Here is a 22,493-nt window from a genome sequence, read left to right on the forward strand (position 1 = left end):
TTTTTTTTTAAGTTAATGCATAACACATGTTCAGAGCCAAGAGCATATAAAGGAAACAGATCTTAAAAGTTTCAAAATAACAGAGGAATAATACGTTGAAGTAATAAGTATAAAGTTACACTTCTGATTTCTTCTGTAAATTGAGATTCCACAAGTGTCATTTCTGAATTCCTTTGAATGATTAGATTTTTACAATTAATCTTTTGTTGATTAGGGACTTTTTTTTTTTAAATTCAGCTCTTATAGAAACCAGTGAAATAATTCAAGATCCATTTTGTTACCACAGAAAATCTTGCTTTAAATGTGAATCTGAGCTAGGGAGAGCAGCGTATTCTTTTGTTTTTAATTGCTTTCTGAAGATATTTAAAGTCTACTGAGAAGATACACCTTATTAACTCAATCTAGACATGTCCCATTATTTTAACTTGACATGTCGCATTAAAGAAATACTAAGATTGTCATCTTTTGCAGCAACAATAAAAGAAACGCTAATTCCAGTTTTCCATTCCAAAGGAGCCAATTTTATTTGACATTGAACAACACTCAGCACTTAAGCAAATAGTTTTGTGGAGTAAAAGGGAGCAAGGGGACCTGCTTAAAAAATAAAATATAATCATGTAGTTCCTATACTTAAGTCACCCTAAAAACTGTAGGCCTCAACAATCTAACAAATTAGAGTAATGCTTTTTCAGGCTTTACAAATACCAAGTTACAATGCCTCTTACTTGTCTGTAAAACTTAGTCAGAAGTTGGGCAACTACATTATCTTTCTTGGTACTTACTACCACTTAATTTCAATAAAGCATTTTCAATTAAAATCATAAAAACCTAAATGTACCAATGAGCTCTTCTATTCGTGTACAATAGCATACAGAATAGATGCAAATATATACAGCATACAACCTATTCCACAGTGCTACCAAGAAAAATAATCAATACAGAGACAGCTTAATTATTAGAGTGCCATAATAGCAAAGTACAGCCTTTCATTTTCATTTATTCATGCCTTCTTTCCACATCTTCCACTCCGAAGCGCTCTCAGTTTTATCACTTGTTGTGGTTTAACCCCAGCCAGCAACTTAAGCACCACGCAGCCACTCACTCACTCCCCCCCATCCAGTGGGATGGGGGAGAAAATTGGGAAAAAGAAGTAAAACTCGTGGGTTGAGATAAGAATGGTTTAAGAGAACAGAAAAGAAGAAACTAATAATGATAATGATAACACTAATAAAATGACAACAGTAGTAATAAAAGGATTGGAATGTACAAATGATGCGCAGGGCAATTGCTCACCACCCACCGACCGACACCCAGCCAGTCCCCGAGCGGCGATTCCCCGCCCCCACTTCCCAGTTCCTATATTAGATGGGACGTCACATGGTATGGAATACACCGTTGGCCAGTTTGGGTCAGGTGCCCTGGCTGGGCATGAGAAGCTGAAAAATCCTTGACTATAGTCTAAACACTACTGAGCAACAACTGAAAACATCAGTGTTATCAACATTCTTCGCATACTGAACTCAAAACATAGCACTGTACCAGCTACTAGGAAGACAGTTAACTACATCCCAGCTGAAACCAGGACATCACTGCATTGAAAACTTACTGAAACCAGTATCACACTGTATGTCCAGCTACCAGATAACGTAGGCAAGATGATTCAACACATAATCAATAACGGTACCATTTAAGACAGTCATAGTTTAAAAGAATTTGGTATCTGGATATTCTAAGCTCTAAAGTTTTGGGGTTTTTTTTGTGTTTTGTTTGTTTGTTTGTTTTTTAATTGGGAACTTCTTAACGTCTTTCAACCAACGTCCCAGAACTACTAAAGAGTCTTATGCCAGTCAAGAGAGACCTTGAATTCTTCCACTTGAAGTCTGTGGCATCCTGATATTTGTTAGAGAAGACTCCGAGATGCTCCTGTCCACAGGCACTGGGAAGAATGCAGAGTCTCCAACTTCGTATTTAGGGCCATTCCTTCAAATTTCACTAGGAAGTTCTGCCACCAAAACCTATCCTGGAAAATGCCAGCATATTTGGCACAAGAATGCACATGCCCATCTCCTTAGAGCTGCACTTCAATGACTATGCACAAGACAACCACCTGGCCCTGAGCTGGTCCTGTTGCAAAGGAGAGGGGGATATTGGAGAAGGAACCCATTCAAGAGACACTTGTTTATATTCTCTACCCCTCAGCAACTCCCAGTGCTGCAGTTTCCATTGGAATAACAATCAAACTGTGCACTTAGGAGAATACAAGGTGATTCATCCTTACTGGCATCTGATAATTACACTTCCTTAACAGCAGAAAAAAATCAGTTGCTGTCTCAGGTTTAAAGAAAGCATGGTAATTTCTTAATAATTCAGGGCACATCCTTGTACTATTTCAATTCTCATCACTGAGTAAAAAAACCAGTGATGATTCCAGGCAGAAGTTACCCATTGCCCTGGCACGTTACATCTAAGGGCTTACACAGTACAGACATCAGAAGCATACCTGGCTTAGCTGGTGATTAGCACTGATGTGATTAGCAACAGAAATGGTAATTTTTAAGTAAAAAAACATTAGGGTTTTTTTAAAGTAAAAAATTTAAGTAAAAACCAAACCCAAGAATCTTCAGATACTACGTAAATAACAGTTTTAACTGTTAAGGTCAAATTTATATTTATACACTCAAAAGTAGAGGTCTAATATCAGTTGGGCACACATGCAAGATCTGACTCTCACACTGTGACCATATATACGTATATATTTTTTTTTATTATTATTTGAAAGAAGAGGTTTCCCTGTTTTGACAGAAGACAACTGAAGCCTCTGCTCCAGAAAAATCTTGTTGAGATCTTCCCTATCTGAATGGAGCAAGAAAGCAATGACTGGCAGAGAATAAATGTTTTGGTAAATAAGATGGAAATCTAAGCAATGAGGCAGCAGAAATACCTCCTGGAACACATGCCTAGAAGATTCTCCTAAGACCTTCTGTATTCCTGGGCCTGAGGCTGGCTGTAAGGTTGTACATAGGAGTTGTACATCATCATTCTTACCTTGGAATGAAATGTATTTTCATGCAGTCTCACAAAAAGGTAAAGACTTCACTGTACCTTATTAACCATATCACATACTGTTTAAAGCTCTGAAATTCTAGTTCAGGCAAGAATACAGACTAACCCACCAGGGCTGACTGAAACTACAAGTTTATAAAGTTAAAAAAAAAAAAGGATAAAAAATATTCTTCATCATTACTGTAGGTTTTTTGCATTTTCCCCCCCCACCATTAAAGCCAAACAGATGAAATGTATACAGGCAATATATGATGCCATCAACACAAGAGAAGCTGCCAAGGCTTTTGCCTTCACCACATTTGGTCTAGGAGAAGTATGATACAGTCCTAATGAGCATGGACCTGACTCTGCTCACACTGCTGTAATAAAGCACACTAATTTGCTGAATTGGAATTCAGAAACCTTTCTTATACTTCTATAAAAATACTCAATTCTTCGCTAAAGAGACAGTGCCTCCTATTCCATTACTCTAATTCAGGCATGTTTCTTTGATCTTCCTCTAGAATTTCACTTTTTCTGCCATGAGTTTTAAACTTGAACTATTCACAAGGATTATTTCCTTAATCTGCCAGTCAACTTAATTACAGGAGCTACATTACTATAACTACCAATTTCTTCTTTTGTGTAATTTATTTAAAATGAGGTGCAAGACTGAAAGATTCAGGATCAAGAATACAAAAGCTAAACTTTCTTCATAACTCATTTTGGTTTTCATTCCTTTTTGAATCTATAGAATTTTATTTTCCTTAATAAAATACTACGGGAACACATAAATTATAACCTGTACTACATGGCAGAATGAGAGACTGTGCTTCTCATTAAAATCTTTATATACGGGTCAAAGTGAAGGTTTCAAAAATAGGAGGAGAGAAAAAGCAAGGATTAATAGTGGAACCATTATACAACTTCAGAACAAGTAGAGGTGAATATTGAATAAGCCAATTTTTTTTTTCCCCACTACCTAGCCTAGTGAAGCAGAGGGTATAAAGAAGTTAAAGGCAATAACCCAGTAAAGATTTTCAAAGTGAGTATATATGGGTAAATAAATTTGGAGAATGCATTAAGATATGTAAAATAAGTAATCAGATTTTCCAATAAAAGTTAATGCAAGGGGACATCTGACATATAGTTAATGTTAACATAGCTACCAGCAGCACAACTGAGCAAGTCTTTGACTACCTTTTTGCTTTATAGTCACTGCTCTCTAGAAAGCCACAAGCACAAGAAAACAAAAAACAACACACCACTTGTCATTCATGGGGAATAAATGGAAATCATGTGATTATCTTGGGGAACTCCATCGTTTTTGCTTCCCAAAAATGAAAATGCAAATTGGCTGCTTTCATACAGACAAAAGTTTGTGTAGCAGAGGCGTGCTCTTTACTACCTTCATTTCTTATACTGCACCCCCTAATTATTAATTAACAAAGTAACAGTAATTCCTTATACTTTCTTTTCTCAGAAGTAACTTGCAGGCCATTTTTAATGATGAAGAAAGGTGGTTTCCCGTATCGCGTGGAGTGATACAGTCTGCTCAAAGCTCAGGCAGAGGATCATGTCACTATATACTATCTAAGCCATGGTAACTGTTCAAGTCCATGCTTCTGGCTCACCCTAAACGTAAAGTGATCCACTGTACCTTAATCCTGAGTTATGTGGGCTACACTAAGCTCCCTGTCCCAATTCTTCCTGAGCACTAAATAGGAAGTTGTAGTGGGTGATGTGTAGGAACTCTAGCACACACATGAACCCATGATAACTGTAGTAAATTTGAATATAGGCAGAAAGAATTATATTTATTTGCTACAGGTAGAAGCAAAAGGCTGAAGTATACAAGTCTGTGCTGTGAGGATGTTCATTGATTTTGATGCTAAAGGAAAAATTACTATATATAGCTGTAAAAAGTGTTATTCAGCTCTGGTTTTTGTTAAGATAAACAAGATGAAATTCTGATGTTGCTTTTTGAAAAAACAAACCTACAATACTTAAAGAAAAGATTTTAACACAATGAATATGCAACACAATTTAGATAGTCAAGAAAAACTATGATATTTAAAGAGCACTGCTTACACACTTCCTAAAGATGGTAAAAATCTCCAGTTCTTTTAAAAATTAAGCATCCTGGAATAAATCTTTCAGAACCCCTATTTGCAAAAACAAATGAACACACATTAAATGCTGAAAATACTCATTCATATTTCATTCTACAGAGTTTGGGAAGCAGACTGAGATTCACAGCCCATATAACAAAGATTTGTTGGTGAATTACAACAATCTAACACACACCCAGTTTTTAAATCTTGGCACACTGGGAAAGATGTTGTTCATCATGTCCCACAATGCATGTGGATGACAGCTGTGAAATTTGATTCTAAATAGAGTATCTACTAGCACTGATAGAAAAAAACCCCACCAAATTCTATCAATGCCTTTTAGTCACTCACTAAAGCCTCAGTTTAGAAGCGCTCCTATACAGGTGAAATCAGCTCAACTTGTTTTGTTTTCTAATTACAAATTCAACAATGTTCGAGTGCATAGGTCAAGGTATGTGTAAAGATTCCCAACTTGAATCAATCATGGGTATGGCACACAGTCTGATAAGATACTTCAAAGAAACTCAGAAACCTACAACACTTCATTAATGTGCTGTCAAGACACCTTTAGGCAAACTAAGTGTTCCATGTTTGTTTTCCCCTTCTGCAAAACAGGAGGAAAGCATTTTAATTGTGACTAGCTTCTTCTAACCTGACAGTTAATCTGTATGTCCCTTTTCCATAGGGAATAAACACAATTTAGAGGCACATCAGATACTAGATGGTAGACCTCAGTCTACCTGTGAAGGAGCACTAATGGACAGGTAATACAGTCAGTGCCTTCAACTGCTTTTGTGCAAACACTTGAGAAGTGTCAAAACAGCTACCCTTCTTCATATGGATATTTTCCAGTGAAGGCATCACGTGAATTTTTCTTATGCAGTACATACAGATTTCTTAAAAGGATATCTTTTTAGATATACTCACCTACTCTCTTGCAGTTTTGGTTTTAGATAAGTTTCATTATTTTATTCTGCTTTTTCCTTTTATGGCCTACCCTAATGAGTTAGAACAGCCAGCAAAATTAAATGTACTTTCTTGACATTTCTCCTCATCTTCCAGAGACTTTCTGTAGATCTGCTCACACAACATAATCTGAGATACAAGAGGTAGCATTAAAAGAGCTACAAATTATGAGGTATGGAGTACTGTATCACTGCCATTATATCTAACTTGCTTGCTTGCTTCCTTGTGGTTGTTAGCGACAGCTGACTGCTTATCCTGTGCAGTGCTAGAAACAGATTGCAAAGAATAAACTACCATCAAGACCAAGCACTGGAATTTCTTTATCAGCAGATCATTAGGAAAAGTCCTAACTAGTTAAACAGGTGTTTTGATTTTTCAATATCCAGTCCTTTGAAGCTCAGTGTAACTAGAGATGAGACACTGCGGAAAAGCACCCAGAGCTTATTCAACTTCAACATTTGGGGGCAGGGGCAACCCTGCATAGCAGTAATGCTTAACATCAGAAGAAGTAGTACACAAACACACACATGAGGAAAATATTCAAAAGAATTGGATGAAAGGGCAAAATGCTTTAAAGTTTTGGAAAAGAGCTTTAAAAAGAGATATCCTATTAGAAGATCAGGATAAACATTCTACCAATCAAAAAGACTTTAAGGATGCCCAGAAAAAAGATCAAAGGGGAGGCTCTTTGAAGGATAAAAAACAAAAAAAAAAACCCCCAAAAAACCCACCAAAAAAACCCCACCACCAAAAAAACCCCCACCCTCTCCCCTCCCGCCAAAACAACCAAAAAACCCACACTACTGATAAAGTGGACAATGAACTGAAAAATAAACCTTCAGAAGTGCAAAACAGTGCCCACAGGAAAATGCTAATCATAGAGAAATAAGTATAAACAAATTCATCATTTTATTATAGTCACTGTGAAGATTCTGAAAACATCAGTTCAAGTCAGGCTGCAATCAGAAAGGAACATGGCATTATATTAAAACAAAACAGAGAACACAAATCATCAATATAGTATCCCAATATATCCACAGATCACACCCATCTTGAATACAATGGCTGTTACAGCCATTTTTCTTATTCCAGGAAAGATATGAACCAGTTAGGGAAACACAGGACAGCATGAGGTATGGCATGAGGTATCAGGAGCTGAAACCTGAAACATTATGATCAGAATAGTCAAATCAAGAAGTTTATCATTCAGAAACATTAAAACCCAGATACTTCATCTCTAGCACTAGCTGAACATATTTAAATACCAATACTTCATTCTTCAAACAAACTATTAGTTCCAGATATTTCTGTATCATAAAACCACCTGCTTTGGAGCTGTATGAACTGGGACAAAAATTAAGATTTATTAACATACTTAACACTTTGCAATTCCAGAATTTATACACCAGCATAACTTTTTTTCATTTAGATTTGAAAATAAAACTAAGGAACTACATACCTCTGGCTGAATTGCTTTAAATACAGGGACATCCATTAGTGTTATCTGACCCTGAAATTTAAATAAAAAAAAAGTCAAGCTCAAAAATTAACCTTGCATTCCATTAAGTTGCTGTGCTGCACAAGAACTGTACTTGCTGTGTTTCCTCTTATTATTTGACTTTCATTTTGTAGCTAATTTCAGAGGTTTCAGCTCCTACCACAGAGCAGTCCTGCAAAACCAGAGAATAAAGTGCTCCAAACTTTACATTTATTAAAATAAACAAGTTATGAGAAATTATTCTCAGGAGCATAATCCCGCAGTTACATATGCAAGTCAGAGCTTCAACTCAGAAACACTGTAAAAGAAGCTATCCAAGAATACAAGGAACTAACTTTAGCTGCTCAAGGGCAGTTTCTCTTCTAACTCTGAGTCTTAGTCTAGGCCTCACACCACTCCACTGAAACAGCCCTGAAAGTTTTAAATCAATACTTGAACCATATTTGAATAACTAAGCCAATTGTTCAGTTGCAGAGAAACAGTTAAAATTAAATATAGCAATCTCACTTCTAGCAAGTCAGAACCAGTAAGTACATTTTCATTCTGGGATGTCTTTTAGCTTTGAAAAGGGTAAAGGAGAACTCACAGAGTCAAAGATCAGGTTTTGCATTTTGAAACATATTCACAGAGCCTGATTTTAAGCATACAGTTTAAGATTGCTGTCTGCCTACGTATCCAAAAGAAAAAGAACGTCTCTTTCAAAGAGTATGTAGGTAGCCCAGAAATACCAGTGCCATCTGAGTTAGATATCAAAAACGACTCTTTTAACAATGAATCCGGGGACCTTGTCTGGTGCCCTCAGATGTGAGCTGCACAGCTTTATTCCCATTTCCTTGAAAACGGCGGTACCCCCATTTATACATCAACAGGTTTGTCACTCTCACAAATTGCAATTGCCATTGAATGCCATTGTTGGATAGCAGAATAGCTTCTCAAATGAAGACAACCTTGCAGAAAAATTTTAACTAGGATGTTCCAGTTGAAGAAAGCAGGTACAAAGAGACACACCTGCTCTCATGAGAGTACTTGTTCCAATGAGACCAGAAGTGATGTGTTTTGCTAAAGATGACCAAATCTATGTTTTGTAGCACATCTCCTTGACCTCTAAATCTATTTTTAGATAGGGCTTCTGGCAATCAAACATGACCATAAAAAAATGATAAAAATCAGTCCCAGTTTCTGTAACCGACACACTGGACACAATCCAGTATTTTGCAGTACAACATCATAGAAGTAACAAGCCCTTTATGTGTTTCCTTTTTACAAACTTTCTTTCCTGGGCTCTGCTTTAGTCAGCTGCTCCTTCTCCAAACAATATTACATTTTTCTAGTCTTGAGCTAAAGTGAGATTAAATCAGACCAATTTAACCAAATCCACATACTCAACTACAAACAAGACAATATACACTCACAAATGTGCGTGTCTCAAGATCTTTGTAGCAAGAAATCCTGTACAAGCTTTCACATAAACAAGACTTTCTTGGTTCTGTAACCAACAGGACCAACACTTGCATGTGTATGAGGCCTATGATTTGTACCTACCATTCATTAATATTGATAAACTACTTAAATGCCAGCTTAAAAATGAAACCCTGAACTACCATTTTTAAATGTGGTTTAACAACTCATCAGCTGCACCATCTGTCTCGACAGCAAAAATCATACTGTACCTTAAAGGTTTAGATGAAATCAAGGATATCAGACATACCCTGCAAAGTTTGTTTTAATCAGCAGCAATTAGTCAGAATGGAAATTCAGGAATATAGTAGGCCAAAATACTCTTTGCCTTCAAAATAACTTTTCTATTCCCTTGCGCCCATAGCAACTACAGTAAAAATATAAAAACTTTTGCCAAAAATAAGAGATGCCTTTCAAACTGAAAGCAACGTTGCTAACTGAAACCATTCTATTCTTTTATTATGAGGCCTACAAAAAAGTGACTTATTCTTGAAGGAATAAAAATGGTTTCTTTTCCTAAAATTAAAGGCTCTTTCAGCATTATTTTTTAGATCATCAAGGTCAGAAATACAGAAATCTTCACATAAAGCGTTTTTTAGAGAGGGGTAGTTTTATCTTGCCACAAAAAGTACTGACAGCAACAAGTCACTCTTGATAAGGGAAGCAAAAAAATATCTGAGAGTGCACCCAGACAAACTATTCCAACAGTCATTAACAAAACTTTGCTTTTGAAGGATTTTGAATGCACGCACAGGCAATGCCAGTAACTTTTCGTGCTACTTCCCACCTTTTCGTAACCTGAGCAGGTTATCTGGGAAAGGACTAGGACCCTTGGACAGTGACAGGAGTACCAGCTTGCCAAAAGTCACAACATGCTTGACAACACTTTGCTATAGGTGAAAGGTACCGCTGGATCTTTAAATTACACATAGAAGAGGTTTAGAAACTTCTAAACATGTCATAGATGTCATTCTGGGTTATGTTACACTGCACCTGGGTAAGCAAATACAGCTTCATCTTGACAATTTAACAGTATGCCCTCTTATTTGAGATATCAATGAATAAGGCTCTTTTGAGGAAATAAATAGGCAAGGCATGTCTTTACTGGGGCAGGGAAAGACATCCGACAAATAGGGGGAACAAGATTTTTCTCCAAAAGCATGATATTTAAGAAGGGGGCAGGGAAAATCTGGCTAACTAATTTCTAGGGTTAAAATAGACTTGAAGCTAATAATCAAGATGCATTCAGAGAACACTTATCCTAAAAGGACTTGAGGCACAAGTTTATATATTTATTTCTAATTCTTACTTAAAAGTTTAAGATAAATTGAGAATGCCTAAGGAAAGGGCTTCCCTGTGAGGGCAGCACTTATCTAAATACTGCACAGAAAGTCTGTACCACTGTGTAGGACAAACTTGCCTGATATTTGGGGGTGTGTGTTATTTCTAAACTTCCCACTCACTAGGAAAGAGCAACTCTATCCCAGTTCTGTAAATCATCTTAACCGTGCATCCATGGCTGTGCAGGCACAAGCACCAAGGAATTACACTCTTACCTGCAGAGAACACTGAAGACACAGGGACAGAAGGAAAGCATGGTTTCATGTCTCTCACCTGATCCAACAGAGCAGCCAAATGTTACAGCAAGAGTTAACTCTACCTTTTGATTTCCAGGGTGAAGAACCCAGTCCTGAAACACCAGCCACAGAACTCAATCTCTAGTCTCCTGTTTGTCTGCTAAAGCACACCAAGCTTTCTCAGAAGTTTATTATTTTAGGTAAACATGTGGCTGATTGCATGTATTGCTACACTTCTCAATAAAGGAAATTAATTAGAAAATTGGTTAGAGTGGGGAAGGTGAAACCAAAAGAATGGGTACTTCAATAAAATTTGAATATAAAGGTATATTATAATATCCTTACAAAAGACCCAAGCATTTCAATGGTCATTAACATATCACTGCAAATCCTCCTCACTAAAACAAAATTACAACAACAGTACAATAAAAGCGAGCCAGGAAACTGATTCATTGTTCACACAGAAGAAAGAATGTTTAAAAATAAATGTCTTCCCACCCTTTCAGACTTTGTCCTCTTAATCAACCTGAGCTGCCTCAGCTAAATTAGACTGTTACTTGCTTCAGTAGTGACTCCTAAACAAATTAGTACTTTAAGACAGGATTAATACCCAATATTTATGAAACAAGGACTGTTATTATAGCTTCACACCAGAATTCACATATCAAAATAAATGCATACATTTAAATGGAGGTATTGAATGAGTATATTAACATTGAAAAACCACATAAATGCCAAAGTTCAAGATTAATGTTCATTATTAAAAAGATTTGAAATTGCTATTAACTACATTACAATATTAAAAAAACAAAGTCTGGCAACTAAAAAAACTCAGCAAGTTTTAACAGAGAAACTTCTTTCTTCTAGTATCACATTGACATTAGGCTGATTTTTTTTTTTTTGCTTGTTTGGTTTACACATCTTGCTGCTTTCACTAAATGCAGTAACAATCTTCAGTAACACTGTATCACATGAGCACTTGTTCAAGAAACATCCCTCACAGAGGTTCTTTTCTTATAGAGCTTGCAATTTCCATCAAGAGTTCCAAGCACTTAAAAACATTTTCACAATTCAAGAGAGGCAAGCAACTGATAGCCGAATACCTAGGCTGATGGATAAGAAGCCGTTTGAGATATGACAGTGTACCTCACATAAGAGTTTAAAAATGCCTTTGACAAAACAATTTTTTAAACATTAACTTATTCATATTTATCAGTCTAACACTTAACCAAATTTTTACCCTTTTAAAGGTGCTTGCTCACTGCTAAGTCAAAACCAAAGCAAACTGAAAGGCTGGCATTTTAATTAATAGCATTTGAAATGACAAAACTTCAAATATAATTTATGATATTTATGGTAGATGCCATTGCTCAGCTCTAACAACAACAAAAAACTTCTACCATGACCAAGTTGAGGGGAATTTAAATCCCAATAAACAAAGCCACTAGTTTGGTTTCTGCAGTGGAAGAGATACAATGCACTAACTTTTCTCATTCCAGCTCCTTAACCCAGCCAATACAAATTCCTGGATAGCTCCCTCTCCTAAACGTGGTTTAATGTTTTAATATTCAAACCAAAAATTCTAAGTGTTCACATCAATTTGTTACATGAAGCAAGCCAACCATAACCTCTCTGGTTTTGGAGTTGTTAAAATCTATGCAGCTGACAAGGAAAAACAAAAACAACCCAAACAAAACCAAAACAGGATTACATGTACAGTACAAAACTGTGAACTTATTCTTACTTATCATTTAAATAAGGATTCTGATTACACAAAGATAGGGAAACTCGGTGTTTTCTGCCTTTCCAGAAGTGATATGTCTATCAAGTTCATTTATATAGAATCACAGAATGGTTTGGGTGAGAAGGGACCTTAGAGATCATGTAGTTTCAGCCCCCCTGCCATGGGCAGGGACACCTTCAAATAGACCAGGTTGCTCAAAGCCCCATCCAACCTGGCCTTGAACACCAAAGCCCCATCCAATCTGGCCATTGCTCAGGCAATGAAAGAGCTGAATGGAAGCTTTGTGTTTAAGTTTGCCCTAGATACCAGGTAACAATTCTAGAATATGATTACAAGAGGTATGTTTTTAATGTACAACTAATATATTTCCCAATTCTCAACCAATTTAAGAACCCTACAAAAGAAAACCATCTTTTAGAAACAGTGAATTATCATCTTGCAATTAACACACTGGAATGGTAGTTGGAAGATAATTTTTTCCCCCCTGCACAGCCATGGGAGCTTTTGCATGTAGTAGAAAGACCTTGCCTGGGGAGAGTCCCCAACAGCCAAGTTTAAAAATATTTTAGCTCTCCTAGGTGTTGAGATGTTGGACTTGTTAACAGTTAAGTACTTAAAAATATTAAAATTATTACCACACAGCTTCATATACATATTAAGAGATTTATTTCTCTCTCAGGGAGGTCTGTCAGGCCAGAAATTTTACATCCAAGAGATTAAGAACTACATTCAGTATGCTGCTGCTTTGAGGAATATGTTGAAACTCAATGAAATGAAATTTTAAAATATTCCCCAATTCTTCCTCTGTTCTGTGAATACATATGGATTACCCCCCTTCCATAAAAACCTGTAACTTAAGAACTTCCAGTTGCAGTTAACACCACTGCACTGAGCTCCTCTCCACACTCCTGTTCAAAAGTTCGCATTTGATCCAGGGCTATAATCCTACCTTTCTAGTCACTAGGCCTTCTCAAGCATGAACTCCTCCTACCAGGCTACTTACTGTACTACAAGTTTTCCTGCCATGTACCTACCATAAGGACACTGCACTTCCCACAGAGCTCCTGGACAGAGACCCTCAGTGTGAAAAGAAAAAATAACTTTCTGTCTGAGATGAAAAAAATCAAAATGTCTACATTTTGGTTACTGAAGAATACTGCCATAATCTGATTTTCCTTGAAGCCATGTTGGTTCAAGCAGCACTTCATAAATTGTTCCTTAATCTGAATTTTTAGAAGGAATTATATTTAAGCCTTCCAACTTGGCTTAGCACTGTCTCTCCAGGCTGCCAGAATACTTTTCCTCACTGAAAAAATAGCTAAACCTCTGTTAAGCACTGCATCAGTAGAATAATTCTGCTGTCCAAAATGAACACTGGGGCATTAAAGTTCCTGTGTTGAAACTCTGCTTGTTTTCTCACAAAGTTAACTCCAAAACTTTTATCATTAATAGTTCCTCTACACGCTATAATAAAGTTGCTTCTTCTTGCTCTCATTGGGAACATACTTATTCTTTAATATCCTTCTGTAAAATAAAGCTAACAGGAACACATACAAGCAGAAGTCCTTTTTGATCAAAAGCTCCCAGGGCCCAGTACTTCACTTTATTCAAACTGCACTCGGATGCAGACAGACAGACTTGCCTCAAACTCCCTAATCCACCGACAACCAGCCTCAGGAGAGGCCAAAACCAACATTACTGCCAGGAACCGCGTAGCACAACTCACACCAGTAGCTGCACAGGAACTCACAGAGGGGACTGTGAATCTGCCAGAGTCCCGCACAAGAGAGAAAGTTCTCCTGGGGGGAACCTTGGGCCAGTTTTACATTAATTTTGTTCTGTTCAAAGGGGCAAAAAATGAGTTTGTTGAACCACACACACCTCAAAACTTATTTCTGCACTTTTATTATACACACAATGCAGTTCCAGAAGTGTTGGGACCTGCTTCCTTTACAAAACTCACTCTCGTGCTCTTTCTTCAGATATACATAACTTGATATTTAACTGCTGTAAGAATGCCTCTGAGAAAAATTTCTTGTTCTAACTTTTTTAAAATAAATTTGTGTATTGTTTCCAAAATAAGCAATAATCTTTTTTCCAACATCCAGCGACAAAACTTAACTGGAATCAAAAAGAAAGGAATACACATACATCTTAGTGTGAGCTTACTTCGTAGCACTTTCAGAGACTAGGGAAAAGAATAAAGAATCCTTCTTAGATAACTAGGTGGAAAAAAAAGCAATGGATTTATACAGCTGCGCTTCCCTTAATTCTACCTCAAATATTTACACCACAGTGGCTAAGTTGAAGTATAAAATGGAAAAGCAAGTCAAAGAGTAATAAACAGTCAAATAATTAAACAGTAGCAGTCTAAGGAATAAGAATTTACTGTAAAGCAAAAAATAAATATTTCTTCAACCTGAGGTTCGCCAGCATCTTAATTTGGAGCTCATGTCCCCAAGCATTTTCCTTTTTTTCTTTCAGTCTCATCAGCCCCCCCCTTTCTACTGCCACTGCACCATTAACACATCCCTCCCCCACAAATTGTGCCCTGTACACTTGAAACCACACTTTTCCCTTCAACGAAAATGGACAGCATTCACTGCAACTGTGTCTACCCTGTATACACACAACGGCTCCATCGGCAGGGCCAGACACCAGTGGGTAATCCTGGCACCAACTTGTTTTGTGGCTTTTAGCCGTTTAATAAAGAAGTGAGCAGTCATCAGCCTAAAAGCAGGTATTTAAAACAGAGACAGTCTCCTTATTCGTTACAGCTAGAAAGCTGTCTGTAGAATCCTCAGCAGAAAACAAATGTAACCTACTTCATACTCATTGAATGGGATTCTTTTTCCCCCACATTTATGATACATTCAGGCATTCAGAACATCCCCTGGAAACTTCTTTTGTAAGCTACCGGGGATAAAGCAAACTATAAATTTGCAACTGCAGCAGCTACGCCTGAAGATCTCACCTGTTTCAGCTATAACTTGGCCCTTTCTAAAGCAGCCTTCAACCTTACAAAGAACTTACAACACCCAGTTGGTAACAAAAATATAACCAGACTATTACACATACATTACAATAATAATTTCCGTTACTGTTCAAACTAGACCCCTTGAAGGGCTGGCGTATTTTTGCTAGAAAGTTAGTACAAGACTAAACAAAGGACCATTACATGAAACGGCACACCAACTGTGCTTTCAGGATACTGTTAGGTGACTGCCAAAGGGAAGAATATGGAAATAAAATCACCAAAAATATTTACACTTGGGCTTCTCTTTGGCTTGGTAAGCAGCTTCTTGAAAATACAGGATTACAAGCAATAGCTTTTGTAGTCCAACTTGTCTCTTACCCACTAAATGACTAAACAGATAGAGTTTTGAAATAATAATCATGTCTCTTACACAGTGAGAACTGAAAAGACATGTGTGTGTTGTATTGATACTGAAACCACTAGCATGAATCTCATTTCCAGTGTCTCAAACTTAATTCTCTTTCAGATTTTTACTCTTCTTTCTCCAGCAAAAATGTAATTGTCCCAGCTATACACAGTGACCCATTTTGATCAAAATGCAACATATCATATGAGGTACAGGATGAGACTTCCCAATGTTGATGTTGGGAAGTTGACTTTATCATTTAACCCTCATCTTTATGCTACCTATGCACTGGAATTATTTTTCATTCAAGCCAAGGTTTCCTAACCATTAATTAGACAGATGTCTAACTAGCTCTTGTGCAGCAACTTACTTTTATTGCTTTTTTTACTGGCTTTATCACATTATCTTTTCTCTCCATGAATAAGGTACTTACACAGCCCACAAATTATTTCCTCAGTTCACCACTTCAAAAAAATTGTTTTTTTAAAAAGAGTATTCATTCTGCAGTTGGTAACAAAATTCAGCCTTCATTAAGTCACAGATGCCACTAGTCTGCACTGCATCTGTTTTACAAGAGCTATCACCAAACTAGAAGTTTTCTCATACTTTGAAAAAGCAATTGGTAGCATATCCAAGTCCAATCAGAGAGGTACATACCCACTATTACAATGAAAACCTTAGTAACACAGTTTTACATTCTCAGCAGTGCTGGTATCCTCAAGAGCTTGGCCATACTGCATCACTCAGGTAGTCTTCACATTAACACTGAAATCCAGATGAAGATTTTATACTTCTCTGTTATGGTAGGACTAAAACCAGGAAGAATAAGGAAATGGGCAATAAAATACAAACCAGTGTAAGGGTCAAAGGTACTTCTCCTCCAATGTACCTAAGTTTTTGGCAAATTCACTTATTTCTACAGCCTTCAGAAAGAATAATCAGAAAAAGACAGCACTCAAAGCAAGCAAGCCCTACTGGAAAAGCAGATAAAGTTGCCTGGGGAAACAAACATTAATGAAGTGCAGCTGTGCACAGAAACATTGACAAAGAAATGAAATTAATTATAACCTTGCCAAAGGGCTGAACACTGACTACCAGCAATTTTGCTCAATTATTCAGAATTCTATCTCTAAGACATTTCAGATCCATTTACAGTAAGTGAAACCTTATATGAAGAGCTAGACACTTTACAAGGGAGAAGGCTGAGAGTGAAGATGTTTTCTTTTGGGGAATTGAGAAAACAGCAAAATTATACTAGGTAGTATAAATCAAAAATACAACCACAGGTTTGTAATTGTAATGTGAAATTAATTAAAAGATTCCTGTTTGTGTCTGGAACTCTACCCAGTTTGAGGCATAATATGAAAACAGTAAAAACACTGGATTTTAATAAAGATTTTTATCTAAGCAAGATTTACCAAGTAGGTAACATTTAGAACACCCATAAAAGTAAAAGGTTTCTGCACATGAGAGGTGAAGGATTACACAGTAGAGGACAGTAGAGCAAAAGGATTCTGAAATGCAATACAAGACAAAGCACCTTTATATATATTTGCTGCCTAAGTGAGTGACAGCAACTCCACAGAGACTAAGTGATCCATGCTGCTGCTCAACAGTATCCACCACTGGCTAAATAGCAGAGCCATTCAAAGGAACCTGTAGCTATTCTGGCCTGAATGCGTAATTCCACTTGAATTCATGCCGCTAGCCCCACATTCCCTAAGTACTTAGGTTTCCTTTATGTAAAGAAATTGTAAGATAAAACTGAAAGGATAGCCAGCCCCAAAAACATCTTGCCATGAAAAGTAGGTGATTCACTGCCCAGCTGTTCCTGACAACGGAGCAAGGAAGAGGCCCGAACCACATGACTTGAACCTCAGTCAGGAATAAATTCCATTAACTATCCAAGAAGAATTTAATGTGCAAGTACTACTTCATATTCCAGATGCTTTAAATTTTCAGTATGCTCATTAAAATCAATTTAGTCATTAATAATGAACCAAAATAGTTATTAACGATTAAAAAAATAGAACAACCTTAATGGGAATATTTTGTGATAAATACTACCACATTTCGATAATCTCCCCAGGACAACTCATCATGAATCTCACCACTTGAATTATAAATGCAGCAAGAGCAATAGCTCGTTAGCAATCTTTCTAGTAACATACTTGAATCACTTAGGGGACCATCTGTTGTCTTAACCTCTATGAGTAGGGTAAAAAAAAATTAAAAAAAAATAGAATCACCCAATGTTTTGGTTAAACATTTTTACTCATTTGTTCTTGGTTCTGCAGGATATCCAACTCATTATTCTGTACCACTGCACCCGAAAGAAGAAAACACTCCCTAGATGTAAGAATTAACAGAGTTAAAAATTAAAACGTCCAGAAAAAAACAAGTACAGATCAAGTATATTCTTGCAACTAAAATATGCATGTCAGAATTAAGCTGCATCATATAGATTTAAGAATCTTCGGTCTATGTTACATATAAAAGCATGAAAAATGCCTGGATGGCACAGCCCAAAAACATCACTTGACATTAAACAAAACATAGACAATGAAGAACTACAGTGCAGGATCCATTTTTTAAACCCATGGACAACAGATGTTAGGCAAAAAACATAGAAATGGAGAAGCAGATGAGAAGCTGCCCCTAAGGTTCACACAAAAAGTAATAAAAATTACTTTAATTGCTTACCGCATATTCTTCTGGTGTAACCTTTAGAACATCAAATACCACTGCATCAAAGCTCTTCTTCAGTTCAGCTGAACCTTTGTCACTCAAGGATTCAGAGCTGCTACTCTTCTGCAGAAACAAACAAAACCACTGATGATATTTCGGTTCTCTCCTTTATTTGCTTTGACACTCCCAAAAGCAACATTTCTGTTCAAACATCACTGTTCATAGAATTTTTCTACTGGACAAATTATCAATTAAAAGTCAGTCACAGGACATACTTTCTCCTGACAAAGACCGCTAAAATCAGACACTCTCAAACTGACTTCAATGGATTTCAAAGGTGTCCCTCCAAACACAACAGTTACATTTCAATGCATAATTAAATTCCAGTTTTGTTGACAGGAAAGTTAACAACAATAACAATACAGTCACACTGAATTTCAAACAGAAAAAAATACCACTACAGTGAGGAAAAAGACAAGGTTTACCGCAAATGAATAGTTAACATCAAAGAACAGCATCAATCTCTTCCTGCTTCTCTTAGAAGCATTAAAACTTACAAAAATTACACTGTGTGCTACATATGTGTTCCTGTGGAAGACAGTATAAACAATTTTAGGTTTTGGGTTTTTTTAAATGCTAGTAATTCACATTTCCAAAAAATACCAGATCCTAGAATAATATTCCAGGAATCTTTATCTACAACAAAGATTTAGCTTCCCTGCAAAATACAAATATGGTTCAAAAAATTAACACTTCATATTGGTTTCATATATTTCATATATTGTTTTCATATGAAACATATGAAAACGATACATTTGTGTTATGAGTAATCACTTCCTCTAATATATAGATGCAAACCAAGATTCTGTTCAGTCATTACAAGAAAGAAGGGTTTTTTTGCATGGAGATTGAGATGTCACATCCACATGTACGCTTCACATCTGAACCCCAGGCATACTTTTCAGAATGCATAGAGCGTGCAATCACTTTGCTGCTCCACACTCTCCTCTAAAGACCTGAAAGTCTATGCATGTTTCTTGCTGCTTAGTTTCTTCTCACTTTTAGAAACCTGGTGTAAAGCAAACTCTTGACTAAAAAGTTAAGAAATAAGATGACACCCGTGGACAAAACCATCATGAAGGACCAGAGTTACTACAGTCAATAACTGTATCAAATTTAAGGCTTCTTTAGCAAATAGTATGCTTGCCTGAAATACAGTATGGTACCTGCATGCTTCAACAATCGCATAGCTTTGATGCAAGCACTAACAGAGCTTCCACAACAGTTTTCCTAATGCTTTGTTTAGGGAGATTCCAGAGAAAGAAAACTAGTATTGGTGCACAGAGCTTATTCTCACCATTGCTGGGAGCTCCAGCTCAGCTGTGGCAAAACACACTGACCACAAACCAAGACCTGCCTAGTCTTATGTTGGAGACTGATGTACCCTTAAGCACTCAATCCTAACCACCATCACAGGGGCATACCTCCTAGAAAGCTGAAAAAAATAAGACTTTGGCCCACATAATAAAGGCACCTTCTGACAGTCTGTGTAATTTTACTGCTGATGTTGAAAGTTTTCAAGACCATGTATATGGGTCATACACACAACACGTACATGAATGACCATCAGGTCACTTCTGGTGGAAGCCAAATTTCAGCACTGTTACACTGTACTTTCAGTAACACCTACATCATGTCTGCTGATGCCAAGACAGGAGGGAAGACAGCACATGATCCCTGATGTGGGTAAATAGTTCTACTGTGCTAATGTCTTCTCCTGAAAACTTAACAAGGCAATATTTTAGGGCTACACTATATATTTTGACCTTAGCTTCCCACTCACAGAAACAACAACATTCAAACTCCTTGAGAATTCAGCCAGCTGAAATAAACTCTTATCCATTTTTAAGCACTTTTGTTACAAGGACATATAAAGAAAATATATACTTATTTAATAATCATGTCTGGATTTAGTTAGGTTCTTCTAACAGTACCATTTCTCTGAAAAACCTGACTTTGAAAACACCACCAGAAACTCCAAGCCAGACAGGCATTTTCAGTAACCAACATACAGAAACATTTCAGTTACAAGTCCTCCCTCCTCCCAGTTAGTCAAGATGGGAAAAAAAAAAATACCACTTGCTGAAAGCAGATTCATCTAACTTTGCCAAAGTATATTTTACTCAGTTTTATCAGACATCATGTAAACATTCAAGACTATCTTGAGTAAAACCAGAACTTTCCCTCATGAAAATTTTTCAGTTGGATGCCAACAAATGGTAAATCAATGATTCATAACACAATGATAAGGGAAGTACAAGAATCTGTATAAAAACCAACAATGGTCTTGGAGATTGATGTCAGCTTTCTTGTTTAAATCTTGACAATACTTGTGAAATTGTGTTGGAGATTATTTGATTCCTTTTGATAACACAACATTCCAATTTTTCTTTCACCTCATTTGTAGTACTTTCCATTTCCATATGCACATGCAAGTGCACAGCACACATGCAGCTCTGCTATCAAAACACATGTGTACATACATAAATAAAACAAACATCTTCAGTAGGGTCCAAAGATTCATTCAAGGAAGCAACTATTTTCAGGACTTTGTGGCTCTTTTCACTACTGACTTCGTAGTCTTCTTGACTACTTTGTCTTTTAAACAAAAGACAAATTAAGAATAAAAGGAAAAAAAGACAAACTGAAATCCACTATGGTGAAAACATGTTTCACACTGTGACAAAAGCAATAAAAATAACATGCATCAGCACTAAAATAAATGTCTCCCCCAAGCAGAAAGTTTAGATTAGTATTGTACATCTGTACAAGCCAAAGCATATATTCAGTCACCTTAAAGACAGACAAACAATACATCTGGAAAGATCACTCAATATACACTGAAGGTAGATTTTCAGTTCCCTTCATACCAGTTCTATGAAGATTAACAAAAAAAAAAAAACAAACAACAAAAACTTGAAGAGGGAGTGATTTGCAAGGGGTTGGGACGACACGGGACCTCAAAACAACCAGGTCTTACAAACCCTTCAACGTTGCTAAGAATTTAGGAATCAGTCACAACTCTCAACAGCTCCTCACACGATCCTAGCAAAAAGAACTCAAAAAGTTCTGGTACTAACTTCATCCCACCCCTTCTTTTCCTTAACAAGTAGATGACAAATGGAAAACTGTATTAACTTCCAAGTAAGAGACATCAGCATAGGCAGCCAATCTCCACTGCTTGGCTGATACACACACTCTTAACTCATGAGCTGTTCAGTTCTAGAGGGCAGACACTTTGGTGGGCAGGAGCAGACCCATACCAATGCCTGAATATAGTCCAAGAGACAAATGGAACAACCTTATTCTAGTGCTACTGTGTCAGACCGCCCCTCTACACACACACACAAGCACCTGTCAAAGAAGAGAACATTTCCCACAGGCCTTGCCAGGCCAGCTTATTGCACTAAGAGTGTCTGTTATTGTTAAAACTTGAAAAGAAAAGCTTTCTTGTCTAGATGTGATGGAAGAGAACATAAAAAAAGGCAGCTTTGGCTATGGCAAGGCTGTAAATGCTAGCTCATGTTTTATTTTGGTATACAAAGGTCAGAACTTTTAAGTTACTCACATCTAAATTGGGGCATATAAAACAAACACACAAAACAAGAATCTGCTGCCCCAGATCTGTTAAAAGAAAAACTTACATTTTGGTGCATTTTAGAAAAATTGAGTACTTATAGACTTAACTATCCAATTTTGCAATCCTTACCTCTGAAGCAGTAGCCGCAATATTAACACTGCTTAACTGTCCGTTCATTAGGTCCATACTGCCCACACCATTAATCTTCGGCCCTACATTTACAGCTGCAGGATCATCTCCAAGGCAACTGAATAACCATTCCTACAAAGAGCAAAAAGTAATCAGAAACCATTTTATTCACGTGTTTTAAACAAGATTCAGTACCTAAAATCTGTAACAAAAATAAAGTACTTCCAAAATGGCTACACCGCATTGAGGTCCAA

The 22,493-nt window shown here is 36.9% G+C and overlaps 1 protein-coding gene across 4 annotated transcripts in view; it reads right to left on the reverse strand.

The window, feature by feature from the left end:
- Positions 1 to 22,493, reverse strand: part of RALGPS2 (Ral GEF with PH domain and SH3 binding motif 2) — a 127,924-nt gene that overhangs the window by 78,095 nt on the left and 27,336 nt on the right. For all 4 annotated transcript variants that reach the window (XM_010580642.1, XM_010580644.1, XM_010580643.1 and 1 more), the window contains 3 exons: positions 22,240 to 22,371; positions 18,486 to 18,593; positions 7,582 to 7,632 (listed from right to left, as the gene is read on the reverse strand). In XM_010580642.1, coding sequence (XP_010578944.1) covers positions 7,582 to 7,632; positions 18,486 to 18,593; positions 22,240 to 22,296 — 216 coding nt within the window. In that variant the 5' untranslated portion in view covers positions 22,297 to 22,371. The remainder of the gene's footprint in view (positions 1 to 7,581; positions 7,633 to 18,485; positions 18,594 to 22,239; positions 22,372 to 22,493) is intronic.

Source organism: Haliaeetus leucocephalus, unplaced genomic scaffold (assembly GCF_000737465.1).
Source record: "Haliaeetus leucocephalus isolate CR32 unplaced genomic scaffold, Haliaeetus_leucocephalus-4.0 Scaffold730, whole genome shotgun sequence".
Lineage (NCBI taxonomy): Eukaryota > Metazoa > Chordata > Aves > Accipitriformes > Accipitridae > Haliaeetus > Haliaeetus leucocephalus.